This window comes from Fusarium verticillioides, chromosome 1 (assembly GCF_000149555.1).
Source record: "Fusarium verticillioides 7600 chromosome 1, whole genome shotgun sequence".
NCBI lineage: Eukaryota > Fungi > Ascomycota > Sordariomycetes > Hypocreales > Nectriaceae > Fusarium > Fusarium verticillioides.
The window spans coordinates 3,598,451-3,615,599 of record NC_031675.1 but is presented as its reverse complement, the minus strand read 5'-3'; the positions used below and the strand labels follow the sequence as shown (position 1 = coordinate 3,615,599).

The window sequence follows — 17,149 nt, the reverse complement described above, 5'->3', positions numbered from 1 at the left end:
CACCTGTGGCTGTTTGGAGTCAACGCTGTTCTGCCAACCGTTTGACCAAGTGCGGTTCAGGCGTCTGCATTTGATTCGTTCAAAATTTCTTGATTTAATTGCATTAAGTTGACATTGTGTATTGAGACGTTGATAGGTGGTTCAGTGGTGCTCTAAAAGATCCGGGTGATCTCTGCTCTGTAATTTGCTCTTCAACTGCAACAGACCATTGGAACTTACCTAGGTACCTACCTAGCTAGACCACCTGCAGCTTGCAACCTATGCTTCCACAATGTGATCTTCAGCACACACCTCTTAGAGCACGTCATTCTTGTGCCTGCTGAATTGGGACTCACCGTCCATTTTCGAGGCAAAATCTTCAAGGAGTATTCTGTATCGCAGATTAGATGCGGCGTAGCTATCGGTTCCATTGGTGGATGGAAGTTAACACCAATAGTCAAAAGGTTCTGGCGTCAACGCATTATCGAAGCGGAGTGGGCGAGGGTCCTTGCACAAGGGGCCAGCAGATGAGCTGACCCATATTCTTTATGGGGCTAGGAACGAACGCTTTGGCCATGAGGGGATTATTGAGCTTGAAGCGGCTGGAGTGACTTGAAATCACTGGATGAGAAAGCTGCATCCAAGTGATGTGCTACATAGGAGTTGTGACTCGGCTGTGGAACTCTCACCGAAGCCATCTCGCATAAATGAATTAATCATCCTGTCTTTTGAGGGCATGTTGGTTTCTCATGCAGAGACTATTGGTATTTGGTGATTTGGTTGTGTGCTCGAGCCGAGCAGTTAAATTACTCCGTGAGCCATCGCCAACAGCAATGCCGGCAGATCGGAAATGGTGCCATAATGCCCTGTGATCGTTTCAACGGCTCAATTTCCTTTGACTTCAACGTCACAAACGATCGTCAAGCAGCACATACCACGTAGTATCGTGGGTTTAGGTATGCCAACAGGCTCTTGTTAGTCACTGGAGCCGTTGTGCGCCGAACTCGCCTATTCGATACCTACAGGTATCGAGGGTCCATGCCAAGCCAGCACAGGAATAAGCAGCCCTACAAGAGCCACAGCGGCTACACAGGGCCTGTAGAATATTGTTTCTTCAGCAAGCCCAATCGATTGAAAGAAACGGCATACAAACTATTTGGTGTGGCAGACTACTTGAATCTTACTGTAAGCCTATGGCAAATTGTTCGGTGATCAACACTTAGCTAGGCGAGCTGCATTGAGATATCAACCAGCATCAAGCTTGATGAATACGTACTAGAGTAGAGTTTTACAGAGGAGCTCATACGGAACTCTAACTCATCCGCTGAACCTTTTCGGGGACTCCCCCATTCGGTAAGTTATCCAGTATGTTTTTACCAGGCTGTGGAAACAGAGCCGTTGTCAACCCGGCTCAGAGTTTAGCTGGGGCGTTTCATCTGCAACTCTATACCGGGGCCAAGGGATTCCATAGAATTTCTGGCGACAGTACTCCGTACCTATTGATATTATCTGCAGACAGAACGAACGCCTGTTTCGGATAGGACCTTGTCCTTGCCCTGTCAGGTTCAATTGTTTGCCCTGTTCTGCTTGCGATGTTGCAAGACGGTTTTGACGCTGACGTAAACTGTCGCACAAGAAAAAGCAGGGGAAAAGCACAGATGCGCTCACAAACCTGCCAAGAGTTGGAATGCAAGACAACAAGTCAAGAAAGACAGCAAGCGAACGCACTGAACAGAGTCTCGATTGCCACACCTGGAAGCGACGATAATTAGAGACAAGAATAGCCATATCATATCGGGGCACGGCGATCAGGCCCGGGAACCGGCTTAACACCCCTGAGACCCTGGAGCTGGATTTTGGAAATCCTAGGTAATCTTGTTAGGGAAGAGGTCTCGATGAGTATCGAACATGGGTCATGAGTCGGCAAAAAAGGATCAGTCAGTGTCCGTCAGCAATCGGAAAGGAGTTGGAAGAGAACCAACAGGCGGCCCAATTCAATGCCAAGCAAGGGTCTCCGAATCGCCGACATGTGCGCCCCAGCCTGTAGCCAATCGACAGAACCTCGCCCACTCAAGTTTAATTACATCCCATGTTTTCAGACGAATGATGACAAGGGGATGTTTGCCTACAGGAGCAGGTGCGCGGGTGCATTTGCTGCACACTGCAGCGCAGCAAGTATGTACAACAATGCTGATCCCAGGTATTATCTCGGTCTCATGGTCCGATCTATTCGGACAGTCCACCGCAGGGCCCTCTAAAGATAGGGTCCGCATGCCTATTAGCGATTAAGACGGGAAGACGGAACAGACAAGACATGGCATGGCCAGAGACATGTTAGCAGAGATTGCTCCAGATCCAGATTCGCAATCGGTCACCAGGGGGGGAATAAACAACGGAAATTCTGTTATGGGTGTTCAAGGGACAACTCAATGGTGTATCATCATGGCAATCCATTGGATGATTCCCCTGACTAATTCTTGTGGTAGATGAAACTGCTAACCATGATCGGTTTGGGCTGGGCTATCCAGAGACCTGTGGAAGAAGGATCATCGATTTTCGCTTCCAAAGGATTTCAGCGCAGTTTCTGTGACTGGTGCGTAGTAAGAAAGCCTGCTCAGGGGTGCTTTGGCAAACACTGCCAATTAGCGAACCGCATTGTCTGTGAGTCTCAAGATTCAATGCCCTCCACTGTGGCGCCGACTTTAGAGCCTGCCCCTGGACTAGTTCCGTTAGCCGTTGAACATGCGCCTTCACCGACCAACAGTGTTTTGTGGGGAGGCCCTATTAGGTTGCCTTCTGTGCCCTGAATTTGTCGACGTCGTGCTAAGCTATGGACGCTATAAGCGCCGACGCAGGAACAGCCAGGTGCAGCTAGGTCCTGTAAGGCACGGGCTGGGCTGGGAGGTGTGGTGGATATCGCAGGCACACAAAGCCCATCCCAGTAAAGAGCCCAGCATGGTACCTGCACTAGCGCCCCCCTCGGCGCTCAATGGTCGCGCAGGGGTTAGCCCAACCCGGGATCTCTGGAAGATGTCTTAGGGGTACGTACCGTGAATACCCACCCCTGTCCTGCTTCGATGGCACACCCAGTCCCCCTCTGGCATTTATCACAAAACCCCAGCTTGATCCTCTGCTTCTTCTTGTTTTTTCTCTCCCTCTTCACCACCACCTTCATACCAGTCACTCTTTTCGGCTTTCAGCCTACCACACTCTTTTTTATACTTAATAATTTTAGGTTGCTTTACAGCTTCTTATTATCCAACCCCGTCTCTCTTTTTCCTTCGATACAATTACTATATACCGTAATTCCTAAATCCAGCCTTCAAAATGCAGTTCACCATCTCCGCCGCCGCCCTCATGGCCTTCGCCGCCAAGGCCCTCGCCCAGGTCGCCGACTTCGACCCCGTTCTCACTCCCACCAACTGGGAGGAGGTCTCCGCTGGCAAGACCCTCGAGATCACCTGGCAGGCCAAGCCCAAGTACTCCGGCGAGAAGATCTCCATCTCTCTGATCGGTGGTGCTACCCAGAACACCCAGGTCCCCATCAAGACCATTGCCAGTGAGTAGAGGCGACAGACGACAGCGTATTCGATCAGTTTCACTAACGAACCCTCCAGCTGGCATTGACAACGACGCTGCTTCCTACAGCTGGGCCATTGACTCCACCCTCGGAGACCAGAACGTCTACGGTCTCGTCCTCAAGCTCGAGAGCAACCCCGAGGTTTTCCAGTACTCTTTCCCCTTCAAGATCGAGGGTGCCAAGAAGTCCGAGGACAAGCCCTCTCAGACCAAGAACGACTACGAGGTCCCCTCCTCCGTCGCCCCTAAGCCTACCAAGCCCGCTTACCCCGTCCCCGAGACCACCGTCGTTGCTGTTTCCGAGACCGTCACCGTCCCTTGCAACAACACTGCTGGTTCTCCCACCACCTTTGTCCCCGTTGTCAAGACCCACTACCCTGCTCCTCCCGCTCCCCCTGCCAACAACGGCACTGCTCCCAACCCTCCCGTCTACACCCACCCTGTTCAGCCTCCTGTTGTTCCTACTCAGCCCGCTGGCCAGCCTCCCGTCTATGGTCAGCCCACCCCTACTCCGGTCCCCGTCTCTGGTGCTGCCCGCTTCGGCGCTCCCATTGCCGTTGTTGCTGGTCTCGTCATGGCCGCTTTCGCTCTGTAAGCGAGGCCGCGCACCAATCTAATCTTTGGTTCCTGCGTGGCGTCATGACTTCATGACTGCATTTTAGAGGGTTTCTCGTTTCTTCAGGTATGGAGCAGTCTGGGTATATCAGGCCTTTGCGCACATACGTTGCTTCTTTTGTTGGTATCTACGAGTTGGAAGGTTTTCTGGATTGTTAATGTATTGAGGAAAAACTATAAAACCCACATGGGTTGTTTGTCTTGATCAAGTTCCCCTGATGTAGCTGCCATGTGTTCCTTCGCCGCTACGTCTAATAGACATATGACCCAGCTTTTGTTTTCCCAAGAGATTCCTGTCGACTAGTGTTATTGCTACAATACCCATTTCTTTTCAACACCCACTAAATCATGCTTTGTGTTCAACTATGATGAGTGATACAGTCGCTAATTTGCTCGTATGGACATAAGGATTTTCGTAGGATGAAACGGCCAGCATGTACCCTTGGGTGCATATGTATTTAGAGCGGCACTTGGTTAATCTAACGTATATACGGAGCACTGCAGATCAGGTTCTTTGTGCAGAACAAACCGAGCATCTGCTTATTATTATCCTCTATATTGATATTGGACTTGCTTGTCTACATGTCCTTGTCATGCCAGGTTCCCTTCTCGTTTTGCAGAAAGTTGAGACGAGTTGACCCATTAGTTCCCTGACGTCGTCTCGTCTCCATCATATGCTATCTACACACCCACCTAATAATGAGGCCCTACGGCTAACAGGAACGTCAAGGCATTGCAAAGCTGTCAATGTTCGTTTAAACCGTTACCGGGAGTGGCGGCCTTGGCATGAGCTTGAAGCCTCATACCACGGCCCTCGGGCTGGAATGTAGATGCTGTGAGAGGGTAACTAAAGATAGGTTGATGGCGTTTAATTTGCTGTTAAGCCTCCCTGCTGATCAAATGCTTGTGATGGGACCCTTGCTGAGAATTGGTGTAAGGGGTAGTTACGGGTTTGTTGTCATAACTAAAGCTGCGTCGACATAAAATGCCACTTGATGGTATTTCCCACTTCCAAGCACGACAAGACAATTCAATCGTATGAGAATCACGGCAAAGGAGACCTATTTATAAGAAACACATGCCAAGTCTCGTTGTCAAGTTGATCCAGTAACAGCAACATGTAAAACCTTGGCGTGTAGTTGATTGCGTACGCAGGTCTCATATCCGTGTCCCGTCTCACAACTTCTCAATGGAGACATAAAAAAGTCCGTTTTCCACGCTGTGCAACTATAGCTCGCCTCTTGTCTCTCTGTCAAACGGGCGCGGCGTTTGTGGCTTCTGATCGACAGGACCATCAAATGTCTCATTGCGCACGTCATTTGGTCTTGGGTACAGATGAGATCAATGGATCAGCGGCTGTCAAATGAGGGTCACAGGTGATATCAAGACCATCATAAGAATCATGATGGATCACGGTGTACAGCTTAATGAGAATAATGGGAAGTTGAACTCATTGAATATGTGTCACTTCGCTCTAAGCATGATAAGAAGCACATCAAAAACGCACTACTTCGAGGAAACTTGTTTAATAATAATCCAATAATATTCATGAAATAATCTCGCATCGAGCCTGATGCGGCGAGATATCCTAGCTGTTCCCTACCAATTCCTTCTATCCCAACGATAGTTTAACCATTCCCAGATCGTGACCAATTCCAGTGCGCGCCCGCTCGCCATTTAAACCAGCTAACAAGCTCATAAAACACTCGTTTATTCCATTTATATTTTTCACTTTTCCAATACTGCAACCCTGCACCTAGTGGCCACCAATCTGGCCCTTGGGCAGAGGAGGGATCCAGCAAACCGCCAAGTTCAACGCAATGGTAATAATGCCAATGACCCAGAGACCCATGGCGTAGTCATTACCACCGTGCATGAAGCGGAAGACAACAGCGAACATGATACCACCAATGTTACCACCGCCACCGGTCAGGCCTGAGAGAATACCGTTGGCAGAGGGGTGAACGTGAGGTACAAGAGCAAAGTTGGCACCATTGCCAGCCTCGATAAAGATGGCCATGACCACGATGAGGCCAACCAAAGTACCAATATCACCACCATTGGCTTCAGAGGGGTTGACCTTTCCGATGACAATGAGAAGAGCTCCAGTCAGCACACCGCAAGCGACGATCCAGGCCTTCTTGAGCCAGAGGTTGCGTCCACACTTGTTGTAGATGATATCGGCAATGACTCCACCAAGAGGTCGGTTGAGGAAGTTGAGGAAACCAAAGATAGCGGCGTAGTTACTGGCCTTGGTCTGGTCGAGGTGGGGGAAGTTCTTCTTGAAGTAGGAGCTCAGGATGGCGTTGATAGCAAGCTCGCCACCGAAGGAGCATGCATAGGTCGCCACGTGGAAGATGGTCTGGGGAGAGTAGCAGACATGGAGGGCTTCACGAAGAGTTGGTTTGACAATGACCTCGCCTCGGGCGAACTCAATGGCCTCGTTGCGCGAGATAGGGTGCTCGTGGTCGCCAACCTTGACATCTCTCGCCTCACCGGGGTTCTTCTCCTCATCTGAACCGCAGCGGTCAACTGTACCAATGGGGGTAACGTCACCAGAGCTAGACATTCCATGAGCCTCCATGTTCTTCCTGACGAGCATAGCTTGATCCTCCCACGATCCCATAGGGCTGTCGGGGCATAGGAATAGCATTCCAAGACCGCAGACGATCAGGCAGATCAAGGGGACAATGAAGGTAACCCTCCATGCCTTGGAAGGGGACATGCCTTGATGAGCTACTAGTGAGTCGAAGACGGCAGGCATGATGAAGTAAGTGCTATTCAGGAAGTCAGAATCGTTCTTTGACAATTCTTACGTATCAAAAGGCTTTAAGTGTCATGAGAGGATGTTCACTTACATTCCACCACCTGCATTACCCCAACCACCAGCAAGGGCGTTGGCAGTGCCGACGACATTCTTATCGAAGAAACCGGTGCACCAAACCTGGCAAGGCACAAATGTTGCACCGAGAATGCCAATAAAGAACCGAGAGATATATAAGCCGGTGGCGCTGTTGACAAGCGGTGCGAGGCCAATGGGGAAACAGCCGAGGAGGATCAAGTAGGCGAATACACGTCGAGGTCCATACAAATCACACAGAGGGCCGGTCAAGAATCGAAGGAAGAAAGTAGCAGATAGAGATACGATGTTGGAGTTTGCGATTTGAGCCGGTGTAAGATGAAGATCTTGTTTGATAGTGACCGTCAATAGGGGTGGAAAGGTGTACCTGTGAATCTCAGTCAGATTATCACATCATCAACATTTGGTTTTTTCAACTCACCATGCCCAGAAAGCAAGCATGAAACCGAGCCATGAGAAAGAGAATACTCGGCCATAGATGTCGATGGGGTTGAGCATAGGCACACTTCGTGCTTTTCGGCTGATGGGGTTGACCTCAGGGGCCTTCCACAGGTGGGCGATTTGAAAACCCATATTGAACAAGCTAATCGATGAGATTGAGAAATGTCAAGACAACTAATTTGGCTCTCTTGAGAACGGATGAAAGAATTTGTGAGAGCTAAGAGGCTTCCCTTTGTCTCTGAGTTGCTTGTCGATGCTGAGCTTGGTGAATATCTTTTTTGGAAATGGACAATGCTTAGAAGATATATAGAATGAGAATACCTTATACTCCACGACCCCAGATTGACAAGAATACCGAAAACTGTATCTCCGGATTTCCTAGATCCTTTTTGTGGAAATTCAAGTCGATAAGAGGTCTATCTGGCTTTGCTGTCTCAATGAGACTGTGTGAGTGAACAAGCCAGTGATAATCCGGAGGCCCGGAGATGCTTAAACCAGATTTCTGCAAACGATTTCTCGTTAATCCGATAAGAACTGGGCTGATTACGGGGGCTAAGAGCGGCCCGTTGAAATGCAGTGTTACAGAGTCTCAGTGGCCGATAAGTTGATAACGTGGGAGCCTCCCAACGGTAACGATCGTTCTTGGCGGAACACTTGCTCTGCAATTATATATTCAGAGGGTTTTTTTTAATGTGAAGTATCCGAAAAATGTGTTGGTGTTTTAGAAAAACATGCCATGAGCCCCTGACAGCTCCTGGATAGATAACCTTAAAGTGTCGAGGCGTAATCAGTCAAGCGGGCGAGAAAGGGCTGCCAATTTTCGGAATTGCATTAACCGACAGAGATAACGATTCAGACGAATGGCAGGTATTTGCATGTGCTTTTTGACTTGGGTTTCCATGTTCTGCCTCAGAGAATGCAGACCGGCAGACAAGACGCGTCCTCGCGTGGGCATGGCATGGCATGGCGAGATAAGGCCTGCAACAGCATCACCAGGCGTTCAGGCTGGTGGCCATGTACCGAAGCTACTACGACGCACTAGCCTGGTGAGCTCCTAGCTGCAAGCCAAGCTGCTCACCTATGATAAGCTGGTCGTCCGTGGTCAAATATCCAACATGCCATTGGTCAGGGGTGCCAGGTGTGCCAGGTGTGACGGGCTGCAGCAGGGCGATCAGACAAGAGCCGCGATAAGGGACAAGGCTACTGCGATCCCTGAGCCGCTGTAGGGTGGCTTTTGTCTAGGGGCATTGACTAGCACCCAGTCGGTTGAGAGATAAGGCCGTGGTGGTGTTTGGAGCGTTGAAATGTGAATCTCCGCGGAGGCAAAAGGTGGCGGGGTAGTGCCATATATATAGCATGTAGATTGGAGTCTTATTAGCGATAAAGGGAGAACAGGCTCTGGAACCAACGGAGATAAGAAAATGGTTCGAACTCGGAAACGACCTGATTCCTGGGCCAAAGCTCAAAAGCATCGTACCAGATACGGCAAGGCGCTAGGGAATTATATTATTACTGTATCCTATCTTTTCGCGGGCGTTCTGATGCGGTGGTGTCGTGTCAAGATTTGGGGTCTCCGGATCGTCGGTTCTGCGCAGTCTAGTAGTACAACACCAGGGGACTGACTGTTCACGAGAAATAACCTTTTGAGGGCCTTTGAATGGTCCAGAAGACTCTTTGATCTCCCTGAATCTTCATGCTGTAGATAGGCTGTTCCATGGCACCGTCGCTGATAGCAGGCTATCATAATCGGTGATTAACACCGTGCTTCTCACTCATCGCAAGAACCTTAAAAAGGCACATAAGCACTTGCTACTGCGCCCGTTCACCAGCTTCTCTAAATCTCTGTGGAATGCTCAGCGCAGTACAAAAAGACCTCGAATTTCCCCCAAGCCCGGAGTAACTCAGCAACTATCGAAAGCCATACAGCCACCGGGCGTCTCTGCGCGACCACTAAAAGCGCTGGAAAGCAATATTGGGTTCAGGGATCTGAGACTTGGAACTTTCTGTGCCATCCGCTTGGACGTCCAAAAGCCAACACATATCTCAGCGGGTTTCTGCTGTCAATTCTTGCTCTTCTTTTTTTTTTCTGGAAGCAGTGAACCCGAGGCTGTCAACGTTAGCCCGACGATAATTGGTTCCTATTGTTGAAAACGTCGAGGTTGTAAGTGGAACTCCTTGAGCGTTTAAACAAGCGCCGAAATCGGCAGAGGCAGAAGCTAGAATCTTGAACTCGAATATGAATAATTACTTAGTTTCCGCGACATAACTCCAATGTATGTCAATGCAGTACATTTTACTCTGTCCCTTCGACTTAAGCCCAGTCTTTTGATCAGGATTTTCTAGTATCAAGATAACCTCGAAAATCTTGAATCTCTAGAGCATTCCGCTGTAATTTTCACTGCTAGAGCACTATCCCGCTAAGCCTTATACAGTAAGAGGGGCACTGTAAATGCTCGACTCTGACTGGGTGGCTGAAGGGTCTGAATTTTTTTGCGCAAACATTTTCCCTCCAAAGATGCCCCTCCATGGTCACTCGGAGTTTTGTTTTCTTTGGTGGGGGAACAATTGCTTGTGATTAATTTATTCTTCTTTCTCCTCAAACTTCCAGCTTCTGGTCAAAGTTGAATCAACCCATTTTCCTTGAGGTATGTGACCTTTCTGGAACGTCTTGGGCACTTCATCACGTGCTAAAGGCTCCTGTGACGGCATCATGCTTCTTCCCCCCTCATCCCAAAAAATGCTGGTAGTACAGCTCATAGCCAGATTAGTGTGGGGATCTTCTCGGTGTGTTTGTTCACCTTGGAAACACTTCACATGAGAAGAGAACAGGAGAGAAGATACAAGACTGAGAAGCAATACATGTGACTGACTATGAGATCTCAGATAACAGCCTGCTTCCGCAGTCTGAGAACCTTTGCAATGGCTACCTCAACTGTCCCCAAGACCTGCAAGGTCATTACGGCTGAGACTATCGCCAAGGGTTACCTTGGTGAGGTCAAGGACACATTGGCCAAGATCCAAGGCGAGAACCCTTGCACTCCCACACTGGCTGCTTTCCTCGCCAACGGTGATCCCGCTGCCGTAAAGTACGCTGAGTGGTCCAAGAAGACTTGTGAAGAGAAGTGAGATATTCCTCTGTGTGGCTTGAATATCGCCCAGTCTATCGGATGATGCTTGCCCCTCGACCTGGCGCTAATGCAAAACATAGCGGATTCAACTTTGACCTCCGAACTGTGGACAAGGAGCTTCTCGAGGAGGAGATCATGAAGGCCAATGAAGACGATGATGTCGACGGCATGATTGTCTACTACCCTATCTTCCCCAACAACCCATCTCACGACAAGTACATCCAGGAGTCGGTTGACCTTGGAAAGGACGTTGAGGGTCTTCGACACAAGCACATCCACAACATGTACCACAACATTCGCTTCATTGACCCTCCTGAGAACCGCAAGAAGTCCATCCTTCCTTGCACTCCTCTCGCTGTTGTCAAGATCCTTGAGTACTTGCAGATCTACAACCCCATCCTAGCTTCCGGGAACCGACTTTTCGGAAAGACTATCACCGTCATTAACAGATCCGAGGTCAACGGCCGACCTCTTGCTGCCCTCCTCGCCAACGACGGCGCCACCGTTTACTCTGTCGATGTCACTGGTGTCCAAATCTTCACCCGTGGAGAGGGCATCAAGAAGGCCCGCCATCAGGTCGAGGACAAGGAGGGCTGGAAGCTCGAGGACTGCCTTCCCCTCAGTGACGTTGTCATCGGAGGAGTTCCCGTCGAGTCTTTCAAGGTACCCACCGAGCTCATCCGCGATGGTGCTGTCTGCATCAACTTCTCCTCGTACAGAAACTTTGATGGTCCCGCCATTAAGGAGAAGGCCTCGATCTACGTGCCATCCGTCGGCAAGGTTACCATTGCTATCCTCTTGAGAAACTTGGTTGTAAGTGCCCTCCACTATACGACAGAGTCTGTGGTACTGACCAGTCAGCGCCTCATTGCCAACCGGCCCTCCAAGGATGAGTCGCAGAAGAGCGTCGAGGCCCGAGCTGAGGCTTTCGCTGACGACTAAATGCTTTCACAGCAAAAGAAGAGACGTTTTGAAAGAAGGTTATGATTGTTTTGAACTAGACTATGGAAAACGAAACACAACGGGGCTGGTCGCCCTGTAGAACGAAATGCATTTTATAGGAGTTGTCATAGATGGGATATATCAAAAAGCTGGGATGACGGCATGATTGGAAAGACATGTTCAACATAAACCCTTGCGTGAATGTCGTGAGCATGTGTGGGCGTTGTTTCACGAACCAGTAAAACATTGAGATATCGGCAGCTAATTGTTCTGCAATTCATCATATGATCTATTTTTGGTATCCCCGTGTTATTATCTGGGCAATGTAAGTGTCACTCATTTGTATATGTTTTCGGAGGCGTCGATTATTGAAGAAGTACAGTTCTGGGCGGCGCCATGGTCTTTGGTTTTGAAATCGAGAAATAGTTGGTCCATCTTTTCGTAATGCACGGAGTGTACGACGTTACTGCATCTACACAGATTCTTGACTCCGCTCGAGAGGATTATCACTCTAAAGCACTAATTCTTGTTCCTTTTCTTCTAATCGATCAGAGTAATTGGCGTTTTGCCGTCCTGCTATCAAGAATGAAACAGGTGGCTTTTCATCCTGGGGTAGCAAAGTTTAATTAAGATGCCCGCTACATGTTCTGGAAACTTTCCTAATCAGGCATATCACAGCTGAAGCGGTGGGTTGAGCTGGCGCCCCTATCTTCAGTGAGTCCTTGCGTCTTCCAGGTTTCTTGATCCTTAATCCCGGTCTATAACGGGAATGGAAATTACTTGGTGCAACATATTGATCAACTTAGTTTACCCATAGTACCGGAGTATACAACCTAATTGGAGGATAGGCCACATATCTTCATGTACTATTGCAGGTATTCTCGTATCCCTTTCTTTCTAGGAGAACAGCGTGTAAAGGTATTTGTATCTTGGGTATGTATGGTGGTCTCTTCTCTACACGCGGCGTCACGAACCGTTGTTTCAATCTCTGGTTTAATGCATTTTGGTCACCACCAATCAAAGTCTCAGAATAGGACTAGAGCAAAACTAAACGCCTCAAACAAGCAGCAAAACAAGGCGGGCTCCCCCATATTTCCCGTTTTGCTCAACGGCCTAGTGGTCATTTTTTCGGGTCAGTCCCTTGTTTTAGGCTTTTAGCAGCGGTTCACCATCTAAAACTGGGCGCCGACGCCAAAGATTGAAGAGTGCATTCCAAGGTTTTGTTCGTCATTGTTGAGGTGGAAAAATTGAGTTTCCGTGATCACCTGAAGCCAGCAGCATCTTCATAAAAGTCCTCATGAACCAGCATCATCGTCGTACTCGATTGTTTTATGACTCCGTTATTGTTTAGGTATTATAAGCATTGTTGAACTGTGGAGATCATATCCATAGAAGTAAGTCTTTTGAAGAGGTCCGGGCATCTGCAGGTTCAATTAAAAGGGTACGTACCTCCCTCGATTGCGGTTCGTTCAATTAATGGATGGAACCCCAACATCCATCACCACCTATCAGTCGCTCTCTCCGTCCATCCATTGCTTTGCTTTTTCCCACATCCCAACTTTTGGATGCTCTCCTCACTCATTCCATCCTCATGCCTAATTAGGTTTCTGGCTGACTGCGCCCTTTGCGAATAGAACCTTGTTGTTCGCTTTGCTCGGCTCTACATACTAAATCAACGACACGCTCATTCATCCATTCATTCATTCATTCATTCATTCGCTCACCTCCGTCTTTTCTTTGTCCGATCGGCATCTGTACCTAATTTTTTGCGCCACGCTACTCTTCTTTTCGACTGGCAAACTCTCAGCCCTCGAGACATTGTCTCTAATTCTACCGAATCGCGGACTGCTCACACTCACATAAACAAGAAACACAACAAAGCCTCTGAGACAAGCCCACTCGCGTGCGCAACCGAGCTGGGGCCGATACGTAGGGGCCTGTCCAAGTACCCGATTCCTAGATTTCAGCCGTTAGCTTCTTAGGCGCGCTTCAAGACGAGACATAATACTGCCGACCGAACATTCTACATACCGAGTAACTCGATTGCCTCGCCTCTGGCATCAGCCAACCCGGTATAGAAGTCATGGCAGCGCAGACCTTCCCCAACTATAGTCGCGATGTCCGCCATGGCAAGTCTGGCTCGGGTTCTTCGCTGAACTACGGGCCAGTCCCTGGTTCACCGACACTGACGAATCCCGACATGATCTTGCCTGACTACGATTGCGATGTTTCCCTTGATGAGCGTTCACAGTCACCCATGAGAATGTGGAATAATGTTCAGACCAGTGACATGCGATTCCACCTCCCTTCTTCGCAAAACCAATTTATCGCTGGACCTATTACCCCCTCGACGCCCATCATATATGGAAATGGAACTATGCTATCAGACATTGGCGAGGTGACAGAAGTCGAAAGCGTGATAGGAAAAGGAGGACGCCGTGGCTCGGCACATCTGTCCGTTTACAGCAATGATGATCATGTATTGGGCTCGTCCCCAACAATGGGGGTAACCCGCATCAAGTCACGATCGCAAATTCTGCAGCGGGAGAGGAAATCTTCGATCGACTCCAACAGTACAATTACTTCGCAAGGCCGCGCTGCGCCTTTCGGAGATTTTGACGATTCTGTCAGCGTTGACGACGTCAACTTTCAGGGCGACGATGAGGAGAGCATGGCATCTTCATATGTTGAGGGTACAGCTGTACGAGAACCCAAGGTTCCGCGCATAGCTCGTACTCAGGAGGCTACCGAGCAGCGCTATTCGACCAGTTCTCTTAGTGATAGGGCAGAACAGATTCTGGCAAATGCGAAACAAAGATTAACGGTGGGCTTCACATTGTCCGGCTAAACAACGAGTGCGCAATGCTAACAAGACTGCAGACGATGGAGGGCAACCTGTCAAGGGCAAGAAGCTCTTTATTTACTCCGATGTCCGATGGGTCAACCCCTTCTCCTCCAATCGTTCGACCTGCGACATCCCTAAGAGAGTCTACCATCCCTCTGAGTTCAAGTCAAGGGCATTCTAGAAATCTCAGCGAAACCAGTTCACAAAACGGCCTTGCCAGCCCAGGCTTCCCGCAACGCTCTGCTAGCGCCTTGGGTGCTGCTGGAGGTTATCGACAGCCATTGACTTCATCTAGAAGTGCCGATGCTCTTGGGATTGGATACGGCGCCACCTCTCACAGGAGTCCCACAACTCTCGATCCCATGCTAGAGACTTTGAGTGAAGATGAAGGCGGTGCAAATGGAGACAGCCGACGCAGCTCTCGTCTCTATAATCAGTTGAGCCCCACGTTCGGATCCATGACGGATACAGATATGCCTCGGTCCGCATCCGTAGCTCAGGTTCGTGATTTGAAGCATCAAATGAAGGATCTGAGAGGGAAGATTTCCAGTCTCAAGGAACAGGCACGGGCAGACAGCTTGAAACGCCGTAGTCTGCAGAGCCTCAGGACACCCAGCCCATTTACTCACGCGAGATGGGATCAAGGACTTCCAGAGTCTCGAACATCACAAGAGACCACCCCGGAGACTCCCGCCTGGCAAGCGCCCTGGAACCAGGGTTCACCTAAGGATAAAGTGAGTGGTCAAATGTCGCCCAAGGAGGGCTCGAAGCAACCCTCTGAAGAATCTGCGAAAACGTTGGATGCCGGTGCTGAACATGGCTCACGCACTTTTGACGCACCGGACGTAGTTGTGGCTCAAGAGCTGAGCGATTCGCCTCATTTTGAAGCGGAACCGGATCTTGGAGATGACATTCAAATGCAAACGCAAGTGCAAGAAAACGATGACATGAATGATGATGGCGAAACGTGGGAAGGAGATCTGGAACAAGAGGAGGAAGATTTTAAGCGGGATGGAAATGGTTACGGACTACAGAATGGAGAGTACAACGACGATGCCGAGGATGACGATGACGACGAGTTTGTGGATTTTGAGAGCGAGAGTGGCGAGTCATCATATCATGATGCCTTTCAAACCCCCGTGTCTCACGAGGATCGTGAGGATGCTTTCGATTACGAGCACTTTTTTCTCCACTCAGCGATGGGAACAATGAGCCAGCATCGACGAGAGAGCTGGAGCAGTGTGAGCTCTGGTGATTCTGTTGAGACAACTCGCGGCCCAATCGTTGCCTCCACTTCTGCACCCGACTCTGATTCTGATCACGAAAGGAGGCCGAGCGTTGATACTATGTCGTCCTTTAACAGTTTTGCCACAGCCACCGAAGGCCGTTCAAGTCGCAACTCGGAATTTGAGGATGCCACAGAGACCATCGTCATCATGCCCGCAGATTCAGACGCGCCCCTGGGCTCAAAACGGGCAACATTTGGCAACTTCAAATTCCCTCGATCAGGAGCCCCTTCCAGAAACGGGTCTGTCGATTATCACCAAAATCATCCCCGACGTAGCACCGTGGTTCGTCGACCTAGTAGCAGCGCAGCTACCTACGCGCGCCATCGGCCTTCGATGTCATCTTTCGGGTCGACTGGAACAAATCGAAGCTTCCCTCTCATAGACAAGTCTAAGGGAACCAACGGGGTCTTGACGCCGACAGGTACCCCCGGGGGGTCACCCGACTCGGAGCTCAGGCAGATATCCGAAAGTCTCCTCAATGAGGCAGCCGGGTTGGGCGGTATTGAAGGTGGACAAAAGAATGGCAATACTTCGGCTGTACATGGGCTTGACAAAGAAAGTCAGATCTTGGTCGAGAGACTTGTGGCCAGTCTCGGGAAGTGTGTCTTAGGATTGACAGAGTCATCAAGAGCCGGCACAGAGGCACGGATGTACCGCAGGAGAATTGACGCTGCGCGACGCATTCTTGAGGGGCTTGAAGAGTGAGTGCAGTTGCCCGAATACTTCTATCAGGCCAAGTATTTCGAAGAGGTTGTATTTTTCTCGCATGGCGCTTTACATGGAGGTGGATAGGGATATTAACACACATGATAGTGCTCTGGTTATGAGCAGACGGAGTTGAGGCCTGTCTTGGATGAGACCAGGTTATTTTCGATACCCTTCAAGTCTAGCGGTTCGCTTCCTTATTTATTCTTAAACTCATGACCTTTACAGGACTTTTTTATAGCTTCAATTACGACATATTTTATACGTCAATTCATGGCACTCAGACTGTTTATGCCATGCTCGCGTGCTGTTTGCGCATGTTGGTCCGTGCTGTGGTCTTGATCCTTTAGACCCTTGCTACCTAATTAAGGTAAGGTAGTTACAATTGTACAATTTTGCATGTGATAGACTCAGATAAGTTAAGGGAAATGGTGGGTAAGGCAGTAAATGTGATCGAGGGCGTCACAGGTTATTGATTGCTATATTGTTGGACGGTTAACAGATCCCTATTTCCATTCGCTTCCGCTGTACTATTATTAGGTACCGTAGCACTCCTCGCCGTATCAGATCAGTAGTGCCTTACAACCGTCTTCTAACACTTATGCTGATGTTCCCAAGAGCACAACTATCCTACTCAAAATATGATAAATCAAGTCATCCTGTAGATGGTAGTCTGATAAAAATTAACAGTGTAGTAATATTCCTATCAGAACTCAGGTAAATCCCAGGCCACTTCATATATCGAGTTACGTTCCAGGGGACAAAG

At 49.2% G+C, this 17,149-nt stretch overlaps 4 protein-coding genes across 9 annotated transcripts; 3 read left to right on the top strand and 1 right to left on the bottom strand.

Moving 5' to 3' along the window:
- The first annotated feature begins 3,060 nt into the window (after positions 1-3,060).
- On the top strand, positions 3,061-5,051 carry FVEG_00876 (hypothetical protein). Its single transcript, XM_018887544.1, has 2 exons — positions 3,061-3,538; positions 3,597-5,051. The coding sequence occupies exons 1-2, from the start codon at positions 3,307-3,309 to the stop codon at positions 4,151-4,153; spliced, it is 789 nt and encodes a 262-aa protein (XP_018743316.1). The 5' UTR covers positions 3,061-3,306; the 3' UTR covers positions 4,154-5,051.
- Positions 5,052-5,610: 559 nt separating this feature from the next.
- On the bottom strand, positions 5,611-8,783 carry FVEG_00877 (MFS transporter, NNP family, nitrate/nitrite transporter). The gene is made up of 3 exons (XM_018887545.1): positions 7,455-8,783; positions 7,032-7,400; positions 5,611-6,950 (listed from the first exon to the last, which is right to left on the bottom strand). Exons 1-3 carry the CDS (start codon positions 7,604-7,606, stop codon positions 5,930-5,932), a joined length of 1,542 nt encoding a protein of 513 aa, XP_018743317.1. The 5' UTR covers positions 7,607-8,783; the 3' UTR covers positions 5,611-5,929.
- A 77-nt stretch (positions 8,784-8,860) lies between these two features.
- FVEG_00878 (methylenetetrahydrofolate dehydrogenase (NAD+)) lies at positions 8,861-11,863 on the top strand. 6 transcript variants are annotated; one of them, XM_018887547.1, is made up of 5 exons: positions 8,861-9,747; positions 9,818-10,119; positions 10,358-10,596; positions 10,683-11,415; positions 11,464-11,849. In XM_018887547.1, exons 3-5 carry the CDS (start codon positions 10,394-10,396, stop codon positions 11,542-11,544), a joined length of 1,017 nt encoding a protein of 338 aa, XP_018743319.1. In that variant the 5' UTR covers positions 8,861-9,747; positions 9,818-10,119; positions 10,358-10,393; the 3' UTR covers positions 11,545-11,849. The 6 variants fall into 6 exon arrangements, with proteins under 6 accessions (XP_018743319.1, XP_018743320.1, XP_018743322.1 ...); XM_018887548.1 differs by having other exon boundaries at positions 10,365-10,596; positions 11,464-11,819; XM_018887550.1 differs by having other exon boundaries at positions 10,365-11,415; positions 11,464-11,863.
- Positions 11,864-13,018: 1,155 nt separating this feature from the next.
- On the top strand, positions 13,019-16,686 carry FVEG_00879 (hypothetical protein). Its single transcript, XM_018887552.1, has 2 exons — positions 13,019-14,368; positions 14,425-16,686. Exons 1-2 carry the CDS (start codon positions 13,628-13,630, stop codon positions 16,381-16,383), a joined length of 2,700 nt encoding a protein of 899 aa, XP_018743324.1. The 5' UTR covers positions 13,019-13,627; the 3' UTR covers positions 16,384-16,686.
- The last annotated feature ends 463 nt before the right edge of the window (positions 16,687-17,149 follow it).

Bases quoted from the DNA above. Each gene is read 5' to 3' on its own strand.
- FVEG_00876 (XM_018887544.1), top strand. From the start codon at position 3,307: ATGCAGTTCACCATCTCCGCCGCCGCCCTCATGGCCTTCGCCGCCAAG. The intron at 3,539-3,596 runs GTGAGTAGAGGC...CGAACCCTCCAG, and splicing joins CCCCATCAAGACCATTGCCA to CTGGCATTGACAACGACGCT.
- FVEG_00877 (XM_018887545.1), bottom strand. From the start codon at position 7,606: ATGGGTTTTCAAATCGCCCACCTGTGGAAGGCCCCTGAGGTCAACCCC. The intron at 7,401-7,454 runs GTGAGTTGAAAA...TGAGATTCACAG, and splicing joins ATGCTTGCTTTCTGGGCATG to GTACACCTTTCCACCCCTAT. The intron at 6,951-7,031 runs GTAAGTGAACAT...CTTCCTGAATAG, and splicing joins GGTAATGCAGGTGGTGGAAT to CACTTACTTCATCATGCCTG.
- FVEG_00878 (XM_018887546.1), top strand. From the start codon at position 10,346: ATGAGATCTCAGATAACAGCCTGCTTCCGCAGTCTGAGAACCTTTGCA. The intron at 10,597-10,682 runs GTGAGATATTCC...TGCAAAACATAG, and splicing joins AAGAAGACTTGTGAAGAGAA to CGGATTCAACTTTGACCTCC. The intron at 11,416-11,463 runs GTAAGTGCCCTC...CTGACCAGTCAG, and splicing joins TCCTCTTGAGAAACTTGGTT to CGCCTCATTGCCAACCGGCC.
- FVEG_00879 (XM_018887552.1), top strand. From the start codon at position 13,628: ATGGCAGCGCAGACCTTCCCCAACTATAGTCGCGATGTCCGCCATGGC. The intron at 14,369-14,424 runs GTGGGCTTCACA...ACAAGACTGCAG, and splicing joins ATGCGAAACAAAGATTAACG to ACGATGGAGGGCAACCTGTC.